The 21,595-nt window shown below is 40.2% G+C and overlaps 1 protein-coding gene across 1 annotated transcript in view; it reads right to left on the bottom strand.

The window, feature by feature from the left end:
• Positions 1 to 4,180: 4,180 nt before the first annotated feature.
• TAF7L (TAF7-like RNA polymerase II, TATA box binding protein (TBP)-associated factor, 50kDa) overlaps positions 4,181 to 21,595 on the bottom strand; it is a 25,737-nt gene continuing 8,322 nt past the window's right edge. The window contains exons 4-13 of the mRNA XM_011964785.1: positions 19,539 to 19,672; positions 18,415 to 18,541; positions 17,795 to 17,850; positions 15,053 to 15,094; positions 14,122 to 14,194; positions 13,674 to 13,787; positions 12,361 to 12,588; positions 12,053 to 12,165; positions 10,543 to 10,602; positions 4,181 to 4,558 (exon numbers count right to left, since the gene is read on the bottom strand). Coding sequence (XP_011820175.1) covers positions 4,514 to 4,558; positions 10,543 to 10,602; positions 12,053 to 12,165; positions 12,361 to 12,588; positions 13,674 to 13,787; positions 14,122 to 14,194; positions 15,053 to 15,094; positions 17,795 to 17,850; positions 18,415 to 18,541; positions 19,539 to 19,672 — 992 coding nt within the window. The 3' untranslated portion in view covers positions 4,181 to 4,513. The remainder of the gene's footprint in view (positions 4,559 to 10,542; positions 10,603 to 12,052; positions 12,166 to 12,360; positions 12,589 to 13,673; positions 13,788 to 14,121; positions 14,195 to 15,052; positions 15,095 to 17,794; positions 17,851 to 18,414; positions 18,542 to 19,538; positions 19,673 to 21,595) is intronic.

Raw genomic sequence — 21,595 nt, 5'->3', positions numbered from 1 at the left:
CGAAGCATTGTAAGAAAAGTCAGGACAATGCATTGAGTTTTTGTAAAATTATATTTATTCAGTTTAAAGGTCTACCTTTTATTCTGAGATTACGGATATATATACACACACACACTATATATATATATATTTTTATAACATATATAAATATGTATATATAACATATATGTGTGTGTGTGTGTGTGTGTATATATATCCTGTCAATAAGTAAAACCCTGTCAGTCCCTCTTTTCTTTTCTTTTTCTTTCTTTTTTTTTTTTGAGACGGAATCTCACTCTGTCACCCAGGCTAGAGTGCAGTTGCGCAATCGGCTCACTGCAACCTCTGCCTGACGGGTTCAAGCAATTCTCCTGCCTCAGCCTCTCACCAAACTATAGCAACACTGTCCAGTATAAAATAATGCAAGCCACATATGTAATTTTAAATTTTACAGCAGCCATATTACAAAAATAAAAATAAATAGATGGAATTAATTTTAATAATTAACCCAATATATCCACAATATTACCCTTTCAACATGTAATCAGTATAAAACAATTATTAATGAGATTTAAAAAATATATATATATTTACTTATATTTACTTTTTTGAGGTGGAGTCTCGCTCTGTCACCCAGGCTGGAGTGCAGTGGCACGATCTCTGCTCACTGCAAGCTCTGCCTCCCAGGTTCATGCCATTCTCCTGCCTCAGCCTCCAGAGTGGCTGGGACTACAGGTGCCCACCACCATGCCCGGCTAATTTTTTGTATTTTTAGTAGAGATGGGGTTTCACCGTGTTAGCCAGGATGGTCTCAATCTCCTGACCTCGTGATCTGCCCGCCTCGGCCTCCCAAAGTACTGGGATTACAGGCGTGAGCCACCGAGCCCAGCTAAAATATATTTTTAACTAAGTCTTTGGAAATATCAAGCAAGCTGACACATTCAGCTGGGGGAAACACACACACACACACACACACACACACACACAAGATCCAGACAGATCCAGACAGTTTATTCCTTATAGAGATAGCAAAAGCAAGATCAGCAATGGTATCAGCTCCCTGCATCCCTCGTCCCACAGAACAATGTAACAGGACAACAAAAGGGGCTAGATGACAGGCAGCATGAATGGTAGGACCCCCTGGTACTGCGTAGCCAATGCCACACTGCAGCTAAGCAGATTTATGGGCTGCAGCTGTACCCTCTGGAGTGTGAAGCAGGCAGAAAGCCCTATACTTAACTGGAATGAGGGAGGCAGGTGACAAGCTGCCTCATGGCAACCTCCCTTAAGACAGGGAGATGACTGAGAAACGCTCTTGTAGCAAATTCTCACAAGACTGCCTGTCTTCCTGTGTTCCGGGAGGATCACAGGGTGTTATGCCAGGACCTGAGTCAGCCTGCAGTTGAGCCTGGCCTGTGTGGCCTATGTGGATAGTGTAAGGTCATCAGGATGTGGGCACAGAGGAGTTCCTTTATAGAAATCCAGTGTTTATTTTACACCTACTACACATCTTAACTCAGGCTAGTCGTGTGGTGCTCAAAAACCACATGTGCCTAGTGGATGTCATATTGGACAGCACAAGTCTGTAGCATACAGAAGCCAAAATCACTGAGCTATAGCAAAGGAAAACTTTCTGAGGTGTCCGAGTGAATGTGTGCAGGCGTACGTTGGAGTGGGGTGGAAAGTCAGAACGGCAATAGCCTTGGGTGACTGGAGGGCAGTGGTGAAGCAGCCCCGCTGGGTTACATTGAGAAGTGGTAGCAGAGGAGATGGAGGGGCATTGCAAACACACTAGTTTGCCCTTGCCCCTTCCTGTTGTGTTGTCTTCCCTACCATCCTGCCTCTCAGCAGAGCACTGGTTGTTCTCAGGCTGCAATATCAGACAGAGGCTGTACGAGGGCTCTTCTACCTCTTTCACTCCTGGATGCCCGCTGTGGCACATGTGAAACACTCACTGGCTTGTCTCTCCAGCATAACCCCAGGGTACTTTCTATCAGTCCCCTGCCTGCCTTTATCTGGAAAGGCCTATCATCTTTTCAAACTCTGCCTCTTCCCCCACCTTCTACCTCTGACACTCAACTTCTTTTCCTCGTTCTTTCTCCTTATTCTCATCTTTTAAGTTATGGGTTTCTGAAAAAAAAAAAACCTATCTTTTTAAAATATCATCTTGGTTTTCAAGCAATCCCCAAACTTCTCTCCTAATCTGGGCTCCATTTTGTTTGCCTTTAACATGCCTATCTCCCTTAGTCTTACTTTTTCCCTTGCATTTCCCCCAGCATTCCTGCCATCTCCATCCCAACTTCACAGGCCCTGCTCATACATGACCTCTCCTTTGCCCATGGGTTAACTTTGACTTGGAGTAGCACTAAAAGTGGCACAGAGAACTTGGAGTATATTTCCTAAAGCAGCACTGACTTTGTCAGTTGGGATCAGACCTGGGGCTAGGTGGGCTACTTCCAGAAAACCCCCAGATGCTTCTTGGTGGTAAGCATTATCACCCACAATTTACAATGAGAAAATAGAGGCTCTAAGAAGCATAGGGGCGGCCAGGCGTGATGGCTTATGCCTGTAATCCCAGCACTTTGGGAGGCCAAGGCAGGTGGATCACCTGAGGTCAGGAGTTCGAGACCAGCCTGGCCAACATAGTGAAACCCCGTCTCTACTAAAAATACAAAAATTAGCCAGGTGTGGTGGCAGGTGCCTGTAATTCTTGCTACTCGGGAGGCTGAAGCAGGAGAATCACTTGAACCCGGGAGGCGGAGGTTGCAGTGAGCCAAAATCGTGCCACTGCACTACAGCCTGGGCGATAGAGCAAGACTCCATCTCAAAACAAAATAAAACAAAATAAAACAAAACATAGGGGCTTGCCCAAGGCAAGTTCCGTCCTTGTGTGAGTTCCACTACAGCATGGTAATTCAACCCAAATATTGGAGCTGCCATTTGTATCACTTCTCTATACCCTCCCCCGCTACATATTAACCATATAGCATTGGGATTTGGAGCAAATCTTCTCACCTTAACCATATAGCATTGGAATTTGATTTGTTTAATTCATTAGGAGTTGCCCTAAGAACTCTGGAAGGATGCCCCAAGGCTGATAACATCTTCTGCCATTTTCTAATCAGAGTGCTATGGTCTGAATGTGTCTGCCAAAATTCATATGTTAAGATATAATCAGTAGTGTGTTAGTATTAAGAGGTAGGGCTTTTGGGAGGTGATTAGGTAATGAGGGCTCCACCCTTATGAATGGAATTCATGCCCTTTTAAAAGAGGCCCGAGGGAGTTTGCACTGCCGCCGTGTGAGGATGCACCCCGAAGACGCTATCTAGGAAGCAGACAAACCCCTCACGAGATGTCAAAGCTGCTGGCACCTTGATCGTAGACTTCCAAGCCTCCAGAGCTATAAGCAATAAATTTCTGTTGTTTATAATTTACCCAGTCTATGGTATTTTTGTTACAGCAGCCCAAATGAACTAAGATATAGAGCTTATTGCTTTTCTTCTTGTTTCCTTTTGGATATGAGTACACTCATCATCGGGGATGGTTTAATAAATTGACAGCAATCCATTTAAAAGGAACAATTTATTTATTGTTTAAAGAACACAGACCATAAAACACTAATAATATACCTAGAAAAAGACCCAAATGAGATTGTTAAAGAAGTCTTCATAGGCATTATGGCATCTTGTTCTTCCTAACCTTAACTGATGGGGGTTAGGAGGAGAAGGCTCAGAATAAGGGTTAGGAGGAGAAGGCTCAGAATAAGGATAACAGTTCATAATTTCTTCATCTCTGCTCTAACTGTTCCCTTAGTTGGTGAATAACAACCAGCTCCATCCTAGAAGCAACAGAACAAATATAAGCAGCAGCAAGAAATCATCCTTGAGCAGGAATGCAGCCCTGTTGCCTGAACAAAGACAGAACACAATCTAGTATTAACTGCTGCAAGGTAGGCACTTAAACTCACTGTGGCAGGTTCTAGTGTTTAGTAGAAATGACCTCCTTTTTTCCCCTATGTTTTAGGAAATACTAAAAACCAAAAGAAAAGCTAAAACATATGCAAACCAAACAGCTGTATGGCCTCTAGACTAGACTGCCTTTGGAAGCATGACTGAATCATCTGCTGGTACCATAGCACAGAAGCAATATAATCAATTCTTGTTTGGTGTGGTGGTGCACACCTGTAGTCCCAGCTACTCAGGAGGCTGAGGCAGGAGGATCCCTTAAGCCCAGGAGTCTGAATTCGGCCTGGGCAACCTAACAAGACCCCATTTCTAAATTAATAATAATAATTCCCAAATTGACAAAGAGAAAGTCTCATGGTCGTGTGGGGTATCTAAGTCTACTATATTTTTATACTGGCCTTTTCTACATGACTACAAACTTTGAGCATATTATAAGTAGCAAAGAAGGTACAGATAAATATAACTGATTCAACATAAGGCAACGGAAGGGAGAGAAACATGCACAGTTTCATCCAGTCTTCAGTCTGGATGGTGGATCCAAGGTTTGTGTGCCAGGCCAATGGCTCTCCTCACTTCTTCAGAAAACGCTGCAATTGTTCCTGTAGGGAAATGAGCTGTAGGGAGAAGTAGAAAGACATGAAAAATTAATTTGAAATCTGAAGTCCCATTACTTGATCTAGAATTTACTTACATGAACCAAAAAGAACTACTGTTATTTGGCATTTATAAGGTTATCTTAGTCTTGCAATGTTCCAGAGAATACTGGCCACAGTCAAGAATGCATGCATAATGCTGTGGCCATGATGATGTCCTTTATTATGCCCAATTTATGAAGGGAAGCTTTGTATTAGTCAGTTTTCATGCTGCTGATAAAGATATACCTGAGTTTGGCAAGAAAAAGAGGTTTAATGGACTTACATAGTTCCACATGGTTGGAGGCCTCATAGTCATGGTGGAAGGCAAGGAGGAGTAAGTCATGTCTTACATGGATGGCAGCAGGCAGAGAGGAGAGCTTATGCAGGTAAACTCCCCTTTTTAAAACCATCAGATCTCGTGAGACTTATTCACTATCACAAGAACAGCATAGGAAAGACCTGCTCCCATGATTCAATTACCTCCCACTGGGTACCTCCCACAACCTGTGGGAATTAAAGATGACATTTGGGTGGGGACACAGACAAACTATATCAAGCTTTAAAATTGAATAGGCTTTAAAAAATGTGTTTGCTATTAAGAATTTGTGCTTCTGTGAAGAATATACAGAGGTCACAGCTCACTGTAGGGGCAAAGGAGATGGGATCTCTGTAACCATATTCTAAGAGTCAGATGGTAAAACAGTTGGGACACTCTCTTGTCCCAATGAACACAACGGGTCTTAGACTGAGTCTTACCGGCTGCTTCTTACCACATTAGGAGATACTTAGAAACTTAGTCAGTCCTGACCCATCAGGAGCCTGATGGTGTTCTACTTTTGCTTTCTAAGTTAGAAGCCTTGAATATTTTGTGGTACAGGATTTAATTTTTTTAACTTGAAATGGTGAAGTGACCAATAACATTCACAGATGTATGCCATCTTTATAACAAAGGTTGTTTTTGAATATTATTCATTTCAGGACACTCCATACCAGAATTAATTTTTAGTTTGTGAAATGAAAGGAACATTATAAAACAATCCTATGCTGCACATCACCTACCAAGCCACAATAATTGCTATCTGCAGTAACTTAGAGGCTCTTCTCACTCGGTTGCTGAGTGACCCCTGATTGACCATGATTACAACCAGTGACTGCTCCAGTTCTTTCTCCTTTGCAGGCTCTTTCTCTTCCCGCCACTCCCTAAAGATAGGTTTTTCCTTAGATTCAGACTTCTTGCTGAACAGTCAACCAGGCTAACTCAACTAGCCCCACAGTTTCAATGATCATTTCTGTGTGTGGGCCTCTCTCCAATTTCCCATTTTCAAAAGCACTTCTCCACATATCCCTCCAAATCCACTTCTTGTTATCCTATTTTCAGTTAATGGCACATCATTTCCCGGTTGCCCAGGCTTTGGACTCATCTTTGTTCCCCTTTTTGCCCTGTAAATCCAATCAATTGTTAAGTTCTGTATGCTTCTACCACTTGCACCTTTGAAGCTCCAGGCTGTCCCTACTCCAGTTTCTCCTATATACTTCTGGCAGAAAAATCTTCCTGAGTTACTCCCCAGGTAAAAAAGCTTTGAAGGCTCATTATGACCTACACCAAAAATCTAAACTGTTCACCCTGGCATCACCACCTCTGAGCCAGTGTGCATGCTGCTTTCTCATGGAATGTACTCTTTTCCCTATCTCCTTATTAAAACCCTACCTATATTTTAAGGCCCCAGTCAAATATCATCTTCTCCATGAAGCCTTCCTTAATATCCATGGACAATCTCTCATGCCTTTAAGTCCCTACCCCTCTTGTCAATTTCTCCCCAAATGAAGGCACAAACTGCATCATAAGCATATCATAGCTCCCTGCAGAGCGTAGCTTAAAGTAGACACCTACTAAATCTAATTTGGATAAATGAACTAACATAAGGGACTCTGAGTAAATAAAATTTACAGCTACATTTCTAGGCTGCTCCTCAATACTAACTATAGTCATGTGTTACTTAACAATGGGGATATGTTCTAAGAAATGCACCCTTAGGCAATTTTGTCATGATGTGAATATGACAGAGCATACTTATACCAACCCTAGATAGTATAGCTTACTACACACCTAGGCTACACAGTATAGTCTATTGCTCCTAGGTTACAAACCTGTACAGCATATTACTGTACTGAATACTGTAGGCAATTGTAGCACAATGTTAAGTATTTGTATATCTAAACATAGAAACATAGGTAAACTAAAAATGCAATATAAAAAATTAAAAATGGTACACTTGTATAGGGCACTTACTATGAATGGAGTTTGTAGGACTAGAAGTTGCTCTGGGTGAGTCAGTGAGTGAGTGGTGAGTGAATGTGAAGGCCTAGGACATTACCGTGCACTACTGAAGACTATATAAACACTATAAACTTAGGCTATACTAAAAAATTTAAAAATTAAGTAATTGGGCAGTTATGTTATGATGGCTATAATGTCACCAGGTGACAGGAATTTTTTAGCTCCATTAAAATCTTATGGGACCACCATCATATATGCAGTCTGTCATTGGGCAAAATGTTGTTATGCAGCATACAACTGTACTTACATTGATGAAAACAAAGATGTTTGGTGGGTACTAAAACAACCCTGGCATTAACTGTTCATCTGATTGTTTTAAAGCAGTACTTGGATAAGTGATTTGCTGAGAGGAAGGGAATATATAGAACATAAAAATTCCGCTGGTCTTGTGGGGATGGGGGTGGGGAGTAGTGCCTGTACTTTAAGAGCACCATGCTAAGCCCATCCTCATAATACCAACTCCAGTCTCCTTAAAATTGTAACCCTCAACAGTATAAGGTTAGAGTCCGCACACATTTTCTATACAGCTACTTGACCCTCATTTAGCCTATATTGCCTTCTTCTCTCTTCACCCTGTACACTCTCTTGTGGCTTTGAAAAAATATAGTTGTCATTCAAGTTAGAAATCTGGCATACATCCTTAATGATTCCTTCTCCTTCAACACCCAGTAATTGACCCAACTCCTATCAATTCTACCTTTAAAATATATTCTCTAATATATCAATATTCATTGTAGCATTATTCATAATAGCCAAAAGTGAAAGCAACCCAAATGTCCATCAGCAGATGAATGAATAAACAAAATGTGGTATATTGATCCAATGGAGTATTAGTCAATCTTAAATGGAAAAAAGTACTGAGACATGCCATAACATGGATGAACCCTGAAAATATGCTAAGTGAGAGAAGCTCGACTCAAAAGACCATGTATTGTATTATTTCACTTGTATGAAATAACTAGAAGAGGCAGTAGATTAGTACAAAGTAGATGAGTGGTTGCCTAGTGCTGGGCGGGGGAGAGGTTCTGGAGAAATGGGGAGGGGAGTGACTACTAATGGATACAAGGTTTCTTTTTGGAGTGATGAAACTATTCTAAAATTGACTGCAGTGATGGTTGTACAACTCTGAATATACTAAAAGCCACTGAATTGTATACTTTAAATGGGTAACTTGTGGAGCGGGGGGAGGACGGGGTTTGAAGCAGTCTCACTCTGTCACCCAGGCTGGAGTGCAGTGGTGGGATCTCTGCTCACTGCAACCTCTGCCTCCCAGGCTCAAGCAATCCTCCCACCTCAGCCTCCCGAGTAGCTGGGACTACAGGCACACACCACCATGCCTGGCTAATTTTTGGAGAGACAGGGTTTCACCATGTTGCTCAGGCTGGTCTCGAACTCCTGGGCTGAAGCCATCTGCCCACTTTGGCCTCCCAAAGTGCTAGGATTACAGGCATGCACCATTGCACCCAGCCTAAATGGGTGAATTGTATGGTTTATGAATTACATCTCAAACAGTTATAAAAACATTTTTACTGCAGTTTAAAATTAATCTATATTCTCTCAATCTCCATTGCTACTACCTTAGTCCAAGTTACCATCCTCTGTTATTAGCGTACCACAAAGCCTCCCAACCAGCCTCTTTGCTTCCACTCTCACCTTCCAACCCAGTCTCCAGATAATAATCAGAGTAATCTTTTAAAAGTTTAAATTAGGCCAGACGTGATGGCTCATGCCTGTAATCCCAGCATTTTGGGAGGCTGAGGCAGGTGGATCACGAGTTCAGGAGGTCAAGACCATCCTAGCTAACACGGTGAAACCCCATCTCTACTGAAAATACAAAAAATTAGCCAGGCATGGTGGCACGTGCCTGTAGTCCCAGCTACTCGGGAGGCTGAGGCAGGAGAATCGCTTGAACCCGAGAGGCAGAGGTTGCAGTGAGCCTAGATTGCGCCACTGCACTCCAGCCTGGGCAACACAGCAAGACTCCATTTCAAAAAAAAAAAAAAATTTAAATTAGATGTGATTTTCCTATCTAAAATTCTTCAAGGGCTTCCCACTACACTTAAGGCCAAACCCATCCTCCTTATCATGGCCTTTAAGGAACCATACACTATGGTCTCTGCCTACTTCTCCACCCTTATGTTAAGCCATTCTCTTCCTGGCTTTAAATACTCCAAAGGTCCTCAAAGAGGCCAAGTTCTTTCCGAACATGAGACCTTGCATATGCTCCACCTAAGATGCTCTTCATCCCACTCTTTGCCTGGACTTAATCCTTCTGGTCTCAGCTTCAATAGCACCTCCTAGGAGAGGTCTATCGTGATCCCCCAATTAATTCAAGACTCTCTTTATTCTAATAGCACCATTGACTTTTTTCCTTCATAGCACTTCTTCACAATTTGTACCTTTATATTTGTATAATTTGTTTACTGTCAATCTCCCCTGCTAGACAGCTCCATGAGGACAAGTACAGCAGGTCCTCGAATAACATCGTTTTGTTCAGTGTCGTTTTGTTACAGTAAGTCCTCACTTAATGTCAACAGGTTCTTAGAAACTGCAATTTTAAGCAAAATGACATGCAGAAAGTCTCCAAATAACATCGTTAGTTCAATGTAATTTCATTATAATGTTTTTTTTCTTTTTCTTTTTCTTTCTTTTTTTTTTTTTTTTTTTGAGACAGGGTCTCACTTTGTTGCCCAACCTGGAGTGTAGTGGCGTGATCATGGCTCACTGCAGCCTCAACCTCCTGGGCTTAGTGTCCCGAGTAGCTGAGACTATAGGCTTATGCCACCACAACTGGCTAATTTTTTGTACAGTCGGGGTTTCACCATGTTGCTCAGATTGGTCTCAAACTCCTGACCTCAAGCGATCCGCTGGCCTCAGCCTCCCAAAATGCTGGGGTTACAGGCATGAGCCACCATGCCTGGCCTCATTATAATGTTGATGAGAAAAACAAAATCACTTCCCCGTACACATTAGGTGAATTGGTCTGTCTGAACTGTCCCAGTCTGAGTGAGAGTGGGTGTGAGCGTGCCCTGCAATGGGATGCCATCCTATCCAGGGCTGGCTCCCACCTTGCGCCCTGAGCTGCTGGGATAGGCTCTGGCCATCTGAGACCCTGAACTGGAATCACTGGGTACATAATTGTCTTACTTGTTTTTATCAGTCTTTCTCAAATGTATGTATAGCTCACATTTATTTCAATGTTTAATATTAGAAGTGTTTTGGTTTTTATTTAGAAGTTTGGTGATGTTTTTGTAACCAGAAATATGCTATAGGAACTCAATTCTTCTTTATATCAGTCAGCCTATAGTAAAATTAGTTTCATTATATATACTTCATTTTGCTTAAAGTTACAGTTTCCAAGAACCTATCAATGACACTGAGGATTTACTGTATTATATTTATCTTATTCAACACTGTACATCCAGTGCCTTTTACTTCATAGGCACTCAATATCTGTTGAATGAGTGAATGTTCACAAAGACCTTGTTCCACCCTGCTACCTTCATTTAGAAGATTTGGCTACCACTATTCCTATGAGAGGAACAGCCAGCAATAATATTGGAAGTGAGCTGGGGGATTCTCTGTATCAAATGTTTTCTGGTTAATTTGAAAATATACTTCTTACCTTCTCATTTTTTTTTTTCTCCTGTATCTCAAGCTGCTCCAGCACAGAGTGAAAATGATTCTGAAAAATAAATTGTATAAATGATGAACACTGAGTCTCAAAGGAAAAAAAAAACCTAGGGAGGCAAGGAGTTTGGCAAATAATTGTTTTTGTTTTTGTTTTTGAGGTGGAATCTTCCTCCATCACCCAGGCTGGAGTGCAGTGGCGCAATCTTGGCTCACGCAACCTCCGCCTCCCAGGTTCAAGTGATTCTCATGTCTCAGCCTCCTGAGTAGCTGGGATTACAGGAGCATGCCACCACGCCTGGCCAATTTTTGTATTTTTAGTAGAGATGAGGTTTCACTGTGTTGCCCAGGCTGGTCTCAAACTCCTTGTCTCAAGTGATCCACCTGCCTCTGCTCGCAAAATGCTGGGATTACAGGCGTGAGCCACTGCGCCCAGCCGCAAATAATAAACTGTCATACAAAAGAGCACTCTTTTTAAAGGATTTAGAGTATAAAAACTATCCCCCCTAACTACAGTACCATCCAATTTGATTTTATATACACTCTATAGCATTTTTTTTTTTGTCTTACCCTAAGTGATTGGAATGCCCTTATGTTACCTTTTTCTAGTTTAGCACAAATCCTTTGTCTGTGGTGACCTGTTAGAAAAGCTGGCTTAGAATCTGGTGCTGATGACTCCTCCATTCCCCTAACTAGGGCAGAGTATCACTATTCCTAACTAGTACTACATGTAACAATAATCACAACAATAGCATATATCTGTATCTTTCAAAATGTGCCCTTATCTGTTATCTTACTTGGTTATTCTAAGGGACAACACCCAAAAAGGGTATAGTTCTGTGCTCCCATTTGCTGAATACAGCTCTGAAGAAAATGAAATCTGGCAGGAAATTCCAAATGCTTCAGAACTTCCCTCACTAAAAAAGGGAAGCAAACATGACCTAAACATACATTTTCTTTTTGTTGAAGCTCTTCAACATATATTAATAAAATATTTATTCTTGTTCAAAATGCACCAAAAATTTAAAAACTAATTATTTCTCCTTTTTACTGCAATGGATACATTTTAATACAAATAACAGGATTCAATCTATGCCCTACCATTTACTGTGATCCCTGGCAAGTTACTTAACCTCTTTGAGTTTCCATTCTTTATCTATAAAATGGGAGTGGTGACAGTATTTATGTTTCAAGGATGTGAGGATAAAATGTGATAATATGTGTACACAATTCTTAGCTCTTTATGTGCCTTTTACATAGCAAATGCTCAATAATGGCATTTTTTATCTCAAATCACCTAGTCCCTTCCCCAAAATGCTTATATTAGATGATCAAAATTACTCAGGTAAAAGGAAACAGGGTTATCTTTTATTAGGAGTTTCTAAGAGGCTGTTAAGGTTCCTGAATGAACAAGAACCCTGCATAGAGATGACATAAGTGGAAACACAAAGGCAAGATACTGAAAGTAAGAGATCAGGATTTCTTTATGCCAGCCAAGAATTTACCTTGAGTGTCAGGTTTTCCACTTTCATGATGAGATCCTTCTGTCTTTGTGCTTTATTCTGAATCTCATGGAGCTTTTTCTCCTTTTTATCAATCTGCTTCTGAATTTCCATGACTAACAGAGATACACAGAACTTATATATTAAATATAGCCTAAATGAATGGACCAAGATCCAAATCAAGTAAAACTCCACTACACATCTGAGCAATAACTTCTTGAGCTTAGCTTTGGGTCTAATGTATGCTTAGAGTCAGCCTTTAGCACTGCCACCCACCCTGGTCCCATCCCTTTGTTTTTTCTCTGACTTACCTATTGAACTGGTACCTTCATTTGCCCTATACTGGCCAGATTCAATAAACTTGGCCTGAAGCTGCCTTTCCAGATACTCTTCAGAATAATCTTCCTCCTCTTCTTCTTCGTCTTCATCTTCATCCTCATCCTCATCCTCATCCTCATCCTCATCTTCATCATCCTCATCCTCATCATCATCATTGTTACTTCTAGAATCACTGAACATCTCCCGAAGCATATCATATTCTACTGGTTTTAAGCAAGAAGAAGGTGAACTATCTAAAACTCTGCAAATGACTCATACTCCAGATAAAATTATACTCCTTACTTTCACATTCCCCAGGCAACCAGTAAATTTTATAAATCATTTTTTTCATGCAGGAAGATTATTCCCTTTGTAAAACAAGGACAGCAAGTGCAAAACACTGTAACATTCATTCATGTAGTGAGTGATCAAGACATTTAAAGACTTTAAGGGTCATAGGAAGTTAAGATACCAGCAGTGGATGGGAGATTAGAACACGAATCTAAAACCCCTAAACTGCCAAGGGACCAATAAGAGGGAAGAAGGGCTGGGTGTGGTGGCTCGCGCCTGTAATCCCAGCACTTTGGGAGGCCAATGCGGGCAGATCACTTGAGGCCAGGAGTTGGAGACCAGCCTGGCCAACGTGGCAAAACCCCATCTCTAAAAAAAAAAAAAAAAAAAAAAGAAAGAAACGAAAAAAAGAAAAAATAGCTGGGTGTGGTGGTACATGCCTGTAATCCCAGCTACTTGGGAGGCTGAGGCACAAGAATTACTTGAACCTGGGAGGCGGAGGTTGCAGTGAACCGAGATCGCACCATTACACTCCAGCCTAGGCGACAGAGCGAGACTCTGTCTCCCAAAAAAATAAATAAATAAAAGGCCAGGCAAAGTGGCTCATGCCTGTAATCCCAGCACTTTGGGAGGCTGAGACAGGCAAATCGCTTGAGGTCTGGAATTCAAGACCAGCCTGGCCAACATGGTGAAACCCCGACTCTACTAAAAATACAAAAATAAGGTGGGCGTGGTGGTGCACGCCTGTAATCCCAGCTACTCGGGAGGCCGAGGCAGGAGAATCACTTGAACTCAGGAGGCAGAGGTTGTAGTGAGCTGCAAGATTACACCACTGCACTCCAGCCTGAGCGACAGAGCAAGACTCCATCTCAAAACAAAAAAAAAAAAAAAAAAAAGAGGGAAGGATGAAACCATCCTTTTTTTCTGGATTGGTCTATGAATTTATGGAAAATGATCTGATACCCAGTCAATACCTGCCCTATCTGAAACTCCTGCTTTGCCTTTACTAAAGTACCTGATGAGGTATGACCCTGCTTGTGGCTGCTCATTCCCGAGGATATCACAAATCCTGGGATGGAGCCTTGACTTTCTATTTCCTTGGTTCCATCTTCAGTAACGACTTCCCAACCTGAAAGGAGTGGGTAGTCAAGGAAAAAACAGAAGGAAACAAAAAGGCACAGCTGAAAGGGAAGGGGCTCTTTGACTAACAGTGCTATTTAATTTAGTCCAAGTTTAGGCCATTTGTATTGGAATTCCTAGCTTGGAGAAGTGCCTTATATTGAATTACACAATAAATAATTTTCTATTACATGAATTTGCTGTTCCTAGCTAGAACATAACATTTGAAAAAATCTTAAGTTCTACACATCAAGGCTGGCACACAAACACCAGAGGTGAGGCTTCGTTAGCATGTACAAATGGGGCAGAACAGACTATGCAGAAAATATTTGTATAAAGGATACGGGTACTTATGGCTTCAGCATCTGAACGCAGCAGTCTCCTTACTTCATTTTCCACATCTGGAGATTCAATGTACTGAAGCAAAGTTGGGGATTAGAGGGGGATACCAATACTGTCATTTAACACCTTGTGTTTTGCAGGAGTGCCCTCCTATGTACCAATGAATTCAAATGTTAGGCCTCTTTAAATTCTGATCCAACCAAATTTCTACTTTAAGTAGTGCTATTTATGAAGGAATCTTTAGCCAGAGTCTAGAATTTTATACAGTAAACTTATTTTTTCCTAATTAAACAAATTACTTGAGACATTTAATCTTTTCAATCTGCAGTTCTATGGTAAAGACCTCTCTCAGAGGTGCAACCCTTAGGTCTCAGTTATAAATTATTTGTCCTGGTTTATATTGGCAAAGAACTATAATTCCTTATTAGTTACTTAGAAATAATTTGGTTTAAAGATCCAAATTCCCAGATTTCACTTCCCCACATCTTTATTATTAGAGATGTTCCTACAAAAACTGGATCTTAGCTGTATGTTCTCCCTTGAATCCAGTTTTACATAATTATCTCCACAGCAACCAATTTGTCATGCCACAAATAGAAATTAGGACTTTGATGGGGAATAAGCAATTGCAAACAACTGCTGTTAAAAGTGAACTCTGGCTCCCAAGGAATGGCTTTTGATAAAAAAGAGCAGATTAGAATACACGGGGTCACTGGCCAAATTGTATCTTTTCCTCTAGGAGTTATCAAACATCAAACAATGAATTCATTTTTCAGTGAATCAAACCCAGTGTATGTGTTTAGGATGAGGGTTAGAGGTGAGAAGGAAGGCTCAAAAGTAGCTTTTGTGGTTGATTTGATTCATTTGAAATGAATGAGCTATTAAATAAAATATATTAAGGGTAAAAATGAAGTTATATTATGACTGCTGTACCTCAGGAAGGCTGCTTTTTTCCATTTCTTTGACATCAGGGACCTATGAAATAAAACACAATAAACAAGTTATATTATGATGCCTATATTTCAGTAAAGCTTAAAGAGTTCTACAACTATTCTTAACTTTGTTTTACATTGAGTAGGCACTCAATAAATGTTGACTTACAGAGTATAAAAACCAAGGCAACTGTGTTCATAGACTGGAAGACTCAACATAGTAAAAATGTCAATTCTCCCCAAATTGATCTATAAGTTTAATGTAATTCCTGCCAAAATTCTAGCAAGGTTTTCTGTAGCTATAGACAAGCTTATTCTAAAACTTACATTAAAAGATATAGGCTTTTGGCCAGGCATGGTGGCTCATGCCTGTAATCTCAGCACTTTGGGAGGCCAAGGCAGGCGGATCACCTGAGGTCAGGAGTTCAAGACCAGCCTGACCAACATGGTAAAACCCGTCTCTACTACAAATACAAAAATTAGCCAGGCATGGTGGCCCATGCCTGTAATCCTAGCTACTTGGGAAGCTGAGGTACGAGAATCGCTTGACCAGGGAGGTGGAGGCTGCAGTGAGCTGAGATCGTGCCACTGCACTCCAGCCAGGACAACAGAGCAAGACTCTGTCTCAATAAATAAATAGATAAATAAATAAATAAATAAATAAATAAAGATATGGACTGTAGAATGGCTAAACAATACTGACAAATAAAAGTGAAGTCAGAGCAATCAGCCTTCTAATTTCAGGCCTTTCTAATTTCAGGACCAATTATATAGTGACACTGTGATATTGGTGGAGGGATTGACAGATGGATCAATAGAACAGAATGGAGAACCTAGAAACAGAGCCACAAAAACAAGCCCAACTGATTTTGGCAGAGGTGCAAAAGCAATACAACAGAGGAAGGATAGCCTTTTCAACAAATAGTGCTAGAGCAATTAGACATCCTTTGGCAAGAAAAGCAAAAATAAAAATAAAAAACAAAAACCTTGAACTAAACCTCATAGCTTTACAAAAATTAAGTCAAAAATGGGCATCGGGCTTAAAAAGAAGTTAAAAAAAAAAAAGCAGGAGAAAATCTTCAGGATCTGGGCTAGGCGAAGAGTTCTTAGATTTACCATAAAAAGCAAGATCATTTTCAAAAAAATCAATATATTGTGCCTCATCAAAACTAAAAATTTTAGCTCTCTGAAAGACCCTACAAAGAGGATGGAAAGACAAGCTACAGACTGGGAGAATATATTTGCAAACTACATATCTGATAAAACACTAGTAGTATTTAGAATATAAAAAGAACTCTCAAAACTCAATAATAAAAAATCAATTTAGAAAATAGGCAAAAGGCATGAGCAGACATTTCATTGAAGTGGAATAGATGGCACATGAGATGTTCAACGCCATTAGGTATCAGGGAAATGTAAACTAATACCACTACATTAGTGGTGTGGTGTGAGATCACTACACACCTATCAGAATGGCTAAAATGTAAAATAGTGACAACACCTAATGCTGGTGAGGAGGTGGAGAAACTGGATCATTCATACATTATTGGCAGGAATATAAAATGGTACAGTCACTCTGGAAAACAGGTCGTTTCTTATCAAACTAAACATGCAACTACCATATGACCCAGCAATTATACTCCTGGACATTTATTCCAAAGAAATGAATACTTATATTCACACAAAAACCTGTTCACAGCTTTATTTATAATAGTCAAAACCTGTAAACAACCCAGATGTTCTTCGATGGGAGAACAGTTATATAATGTGGTACATTCATACCATGGAATACTACTCAGCAATAAAAAATAAACTATTAATGCTACAAAAACTTACATGGATCTTAAGTGAATTATGCTGAATGAAAAAATAAGCTAGTCTCTGATGTTATATACTACATGATTCCATTAATATTAAATTTTTGAAATGACAAAATTACAGAGATAGAGATCAGATTAGTGATTACCAGGTGTCAGAGACTGGGGTGTGAGGTGGAAGGAAAATGGGCATGGTTATATAAAAGCAAAATGAGGGATCCTTTTGATGATGAAACTGTTTTGTATTTTGACTGTGTAGGCAGATACATGAACTTACACATGGGATAAAACTGCATAGAACTAAACACATGCACAAAAATACATGAGTACAAGTAAAACTGGAGAAATTGGAATAAGATTGCTGAATTCTAATCATGTCAATTACCTGTTTGTGATATTGTACTATAGTTTTACAAAATGGGGAAAATGGCAAAAAGGTACACGATATCTCTCTTTTATTTCTTACAACTGTATGTGAATTTACAATTATTTCAAAATAAAATGTTTAATTTTAAACAAAAGAAGAAGCCAAGCCACAATACTCCTATAGTTTGCCCAAGGTTCTATAAGCCTGAAATAAGACTAGGAATATAACCACAATTCCCAATTTTCAGGTTCTGGATGGGTTCACTTTAAAACTAGATCTTGCAATCGAAAACTGAAAGCATTAACAGAAGTTTCAAATGTATGATTCTTCCAGACCCCAAATGACTAGCCTATAACCTAAAGGATCAGGTATTTTTATTCACTGCTATATTCCCAACTGCTAGCATACAGCGCCTGGCATTTAGTTCACATTCAATAAATGTTTATTGAACATATAAATGAATTAACAAATTAATTCCCAACTGACTTTTTCTCTTTCCTTCTGGCCCATGATCCTCTTCTAATCAGCCCGGCAGACACACAAACTGCATGTAACTAACCTTTTTTTGTGTTTTCCGGAACCTTTTCTTTCTGACATTCTTAAGTGGTGGAGTAACTAAAATAAATACAACACAGTGAAACGTTATATGATTGATGGTAGTCACATAGCTGAATTTGATAAAGACAAAGATCATGCTATAAACCAAAGGCTCATGACATGACTCCTTTGTTTTGTTTTGTTTTGTTTTGTTTCTTTTGAGATTGAGTCCCACTCTGTTGCCCAGGCTGGAGTGCAGTGGTGCGATCTCGGCTTACTGCAACCTCCTCCTCCTGGGTTCAAGCGATTCTCCTGCCTCAGCCTCCTGAGTAGCTGGGATTATAAGCGCCCACCACCACACCCAGCTAATTTTTGTATTTTTAGTAGAGACGGGGTTTCACCATGTTGGCCAGGCTGGTCTCAAACACCTGACCTCAGGTGATCCACCCGCCTCGGCCTCTCAAAGTGCTGGGATTATAAGCGTGAGCCACCGTGCCCAGCCAACATGACTCCTCTTAAGAGTGTCTGAGAACTTAATGAACCAAACACCTAAGTGTGGTAAGAGGTCCCTGTTTCACAAGGAATTAGGATTCAGCAAATAAATTTTAGTCAGCAGGAATGAGCAAGGGGCTGTTGACTTACTGCCATGCTTCCAGACATATTTTTTCTCTCTCCCCCTTTCTTTTTTCCTGGTTATATTAGGATCAGCAGAGGCAGCTGATTCTTCTGGAGAAGGGTGGATATCACCATCAGTAGTGCACACAAGCATCTACATTTAACAAAGACAAAGAAGTTGACTATGACCACAAATTTTGGGTTAGCAATCATAATCATTCTTACCACTAGAAATGCACAGAAGAGACTGATACTTGCCATTTCCAGAAAACCAAGTATTTTGTAATGTACATTTATATTCTCTCATTTTTGCAGTCTCTCTCTCTCCCTCTCCTCCCCTCCACCAGCCACCAGCAGCACTACGTATGAACTCTGAGGGTTTTTTTTTTTTTTTTTCCCCACTAGAGTGTTTACCACTACAGGGGGAATATATTGGAAACAGATCTTGGAACTTAGCTTAGGTTTTTTGTTTTGTTTTGTTTTTAGACAAAGTCTTGCTCTGTCATACAGGCTGGAGTGCAATGGTATGTGATCATGGCTCACTGCAGCCTTGACCTCCTGGGCTCAAGTGATCCTCCCACCTCAATCTGTAGAATAGCTGGGACTACAGGTATGTGCCACCACACCTGGCTAATTTTGTTTTTATAGAGATGAAGTCTCACTATGTTGCCCAGGCTGGTCTCAAACTCCTGGGCTCAGGTGATCCTCCCGCCTCAGCCTCCCAAAGTGTAGGGATTATAGGCATGAGCCACTGTGCCTGGCCTATCTCAGCATTTTGATTTAGAGAGGAAATAAGAAATCAACAGCAGAGATGATGAATAAGAACCAATTTAAACCTCCAGAGTTAACAACATACTGTTTTAATACAAAGTTCAGAAGATCCCAGCTGCTCATATGTTTCAATTAATGAAAAGTCACTATAAGTGGCAAATGGGACTCTCTATAGGCTATTTGGTTAAAATAAAATACTGAAATCTAGGGATCAAACACCAAACCAGCACATGACATTTCATTCCTGTGCAATCGATCTGGAAATTAGAAATGCCAAGCAGCCATTCACCAAGTAGAAAGGAGTACTGAAAGAAAGAAAAATAGGGAGAGAAAAGAATTCCTTGAAGGATGTGAGGCTAGTAAAGAAAACTAGTCCATACCTGAGAAATGTCTGCTGTTTTATAAAAAGTTTTTTTATCAAGCGTTCTCAGGCTTTCAATAACACAAGGCAAATCAACCAGCTTAGCAGCTAGTGGAACATCTTCTACTTCAACAACTGCATGGCGCCTATCAGCTGAAGAGAAGTAAAGATTAAAGTTGATATCTTCCCAGTGAACTCTTAAACTTCCTAAGGTTTGAATAATGAAGACTTACGTGGGACAGACTAGTCTTTCCAAGAAACCTACTATCTCTCATAATGCTAAAATTGTGTACACAATTAATAGCTTCCTAAAGAAAAAAATGGAAAGCATATGGAACTCTTTTTTTCCTAGTTTACATCACTTGGGCAAAAGTAGCTAAGTTTCTTGTTAATGGATGTGAACTAAATATGTGTGAAGCAATAAATGTTTCATTCTCATCCTGAAAAGCAAATTCCATTCATTAAAACCAATTCCTTTCTTTTTAAAAGCATTTAATCGTGTCATTGTACATGTGTGTTTTCAAAGGGCTGGGTGAGGGAAGGATTGACTGACCCTAGAATGGTGCTAATAAGTCTCAAGTTAAATCTTTAATTAGCTTCAAAAAGACAAAATTCTATACAACAGCCATATATTAAACTCTGAATATTGCTGCTCAGATGTCCCAAACATGAATGTCTTTTGACACAAGAGGATTCAAGTATAATCTTCTAGTACTATGTGAAGAAAGAAAGACACAAAACAATGTTTACCATTTTGTGTGAATTAGATTGTTCCCATTCTAGTATTATGCATAAAAGTTTTGCCAATAAGGAAGTGACAAGAAACAGTTAATATCAGTTATCTGTGGTATTGAGGTTGGGGCACCATAAAGAAGAAGAGTTTTATTTCTTCTCCTTTTGAACTTTTCTTTTTCATTTGATTTTTTTTTTTTTTAGAAGGAGTCTCTCTCTGTTGCCCAGGCTGGAGTGCAGTGGCACGATCTCTGCTGACTGCAACCTCCGCTGCCTGGGTTCAAGCAATTCTCATGCCTCAGTCTCCCAAATAGCTGGGATTACAGGTGTGTACCCCCATGCCTGGCTAATTTTTGCATTTTTAGTAGAGATGGGGTTTCGCCATGTTGGCCAGGCTGGTCTGGAACTCCTGACCTCAAGTGATCTGCCCGCCTCAGCCTCCCAAAGTGCTGGGATTACAGGCATGAGCCACCACGCCCGGCCTGTTTTATTTGAATTTTCTAACTATGAACTTATATTATCTTTAAAAAAAAATATCAATCACTGTTAACTAACTGGTGAGATTATGGGCCACTTTTTGTTTTCTTTATATACTTCTCTGTATTTAAAAAAAAAAACTAGCAAAATTTATTTATCTATTTTTGGTTGTGTGTTTTTTATGCAGATAAGCTTGTGTGAAAACATTTATTTATTTATTTACTTACTTATTTACCTATTTACAAGAGCATGCATGCTCTTGGTGCAAATGGCCTCTAGATTCACCCATGGTGTCCCAAATGACAGAATTTTGTTCTTTTTAAAAGGCTGAGTAGTATGGCATTGTGTATACGTATCACACTTTCTTTATCCATTCATCCATTGACGGACACTTAGGTTGATTCCATATCTTGGCTACTTTGAATAATGCTACAATGAATATGGGAGTGCAGAGAGATATGCCTTCAATGTGTTGCTATCAATTCCTTCTGTGAATATATTCACAGAAGTGGGGTTGCTGGATCATATGGTTGTTCTATTTTTAGTTTTCTGAGGAACCTCCATACCATTAAAAAAAAAAATAATGGCTGTAGGCCAGGCACAGTGGCTCACGCTTGTAATCCCAGCACTTTGGGAGGCCGAAGTGGGTGTATCACTTGAGGTCAGGAGTTCGAGACCAGCCTGGTCAACATGGTGAAACTCTATCTCTACTAAAAATACAAAAAAATTAGCCAGGTGTGGTGGCACATGCCTGTAGTCCCAGCTACTCGGAAGGCTGAGGCAGGAGAATCACTTTAACCCAGGAGGCGGAGGTTGCAGTAAGCCAAGATCGTGCCACTGCACTCCAGCCTGGGTGACACAGCAAGA

The sequence above is a fragment of the Mandrillus leucophaeus genome, unplaced genomic scaffold (genome assembly GCF_000951045.1).
Source record: "Mandrillus leucophaeus isolate KB7577 unplaced genomic scaffold, Mleu.le_1.0 Scaffold706, whole genome shotgun sequence".
Classification (NCBI taxonomy): Eukaryota; Metazoa; Chordata; class Mammalia; order Primates; family Cercopithecidae; genus Mandrillus; species Mandrillus leucophaeus.
Note: the sequence above shows the minus strand (reverse complement) of the source record. Positions and strands in the feature narration are given on the sequence as shown.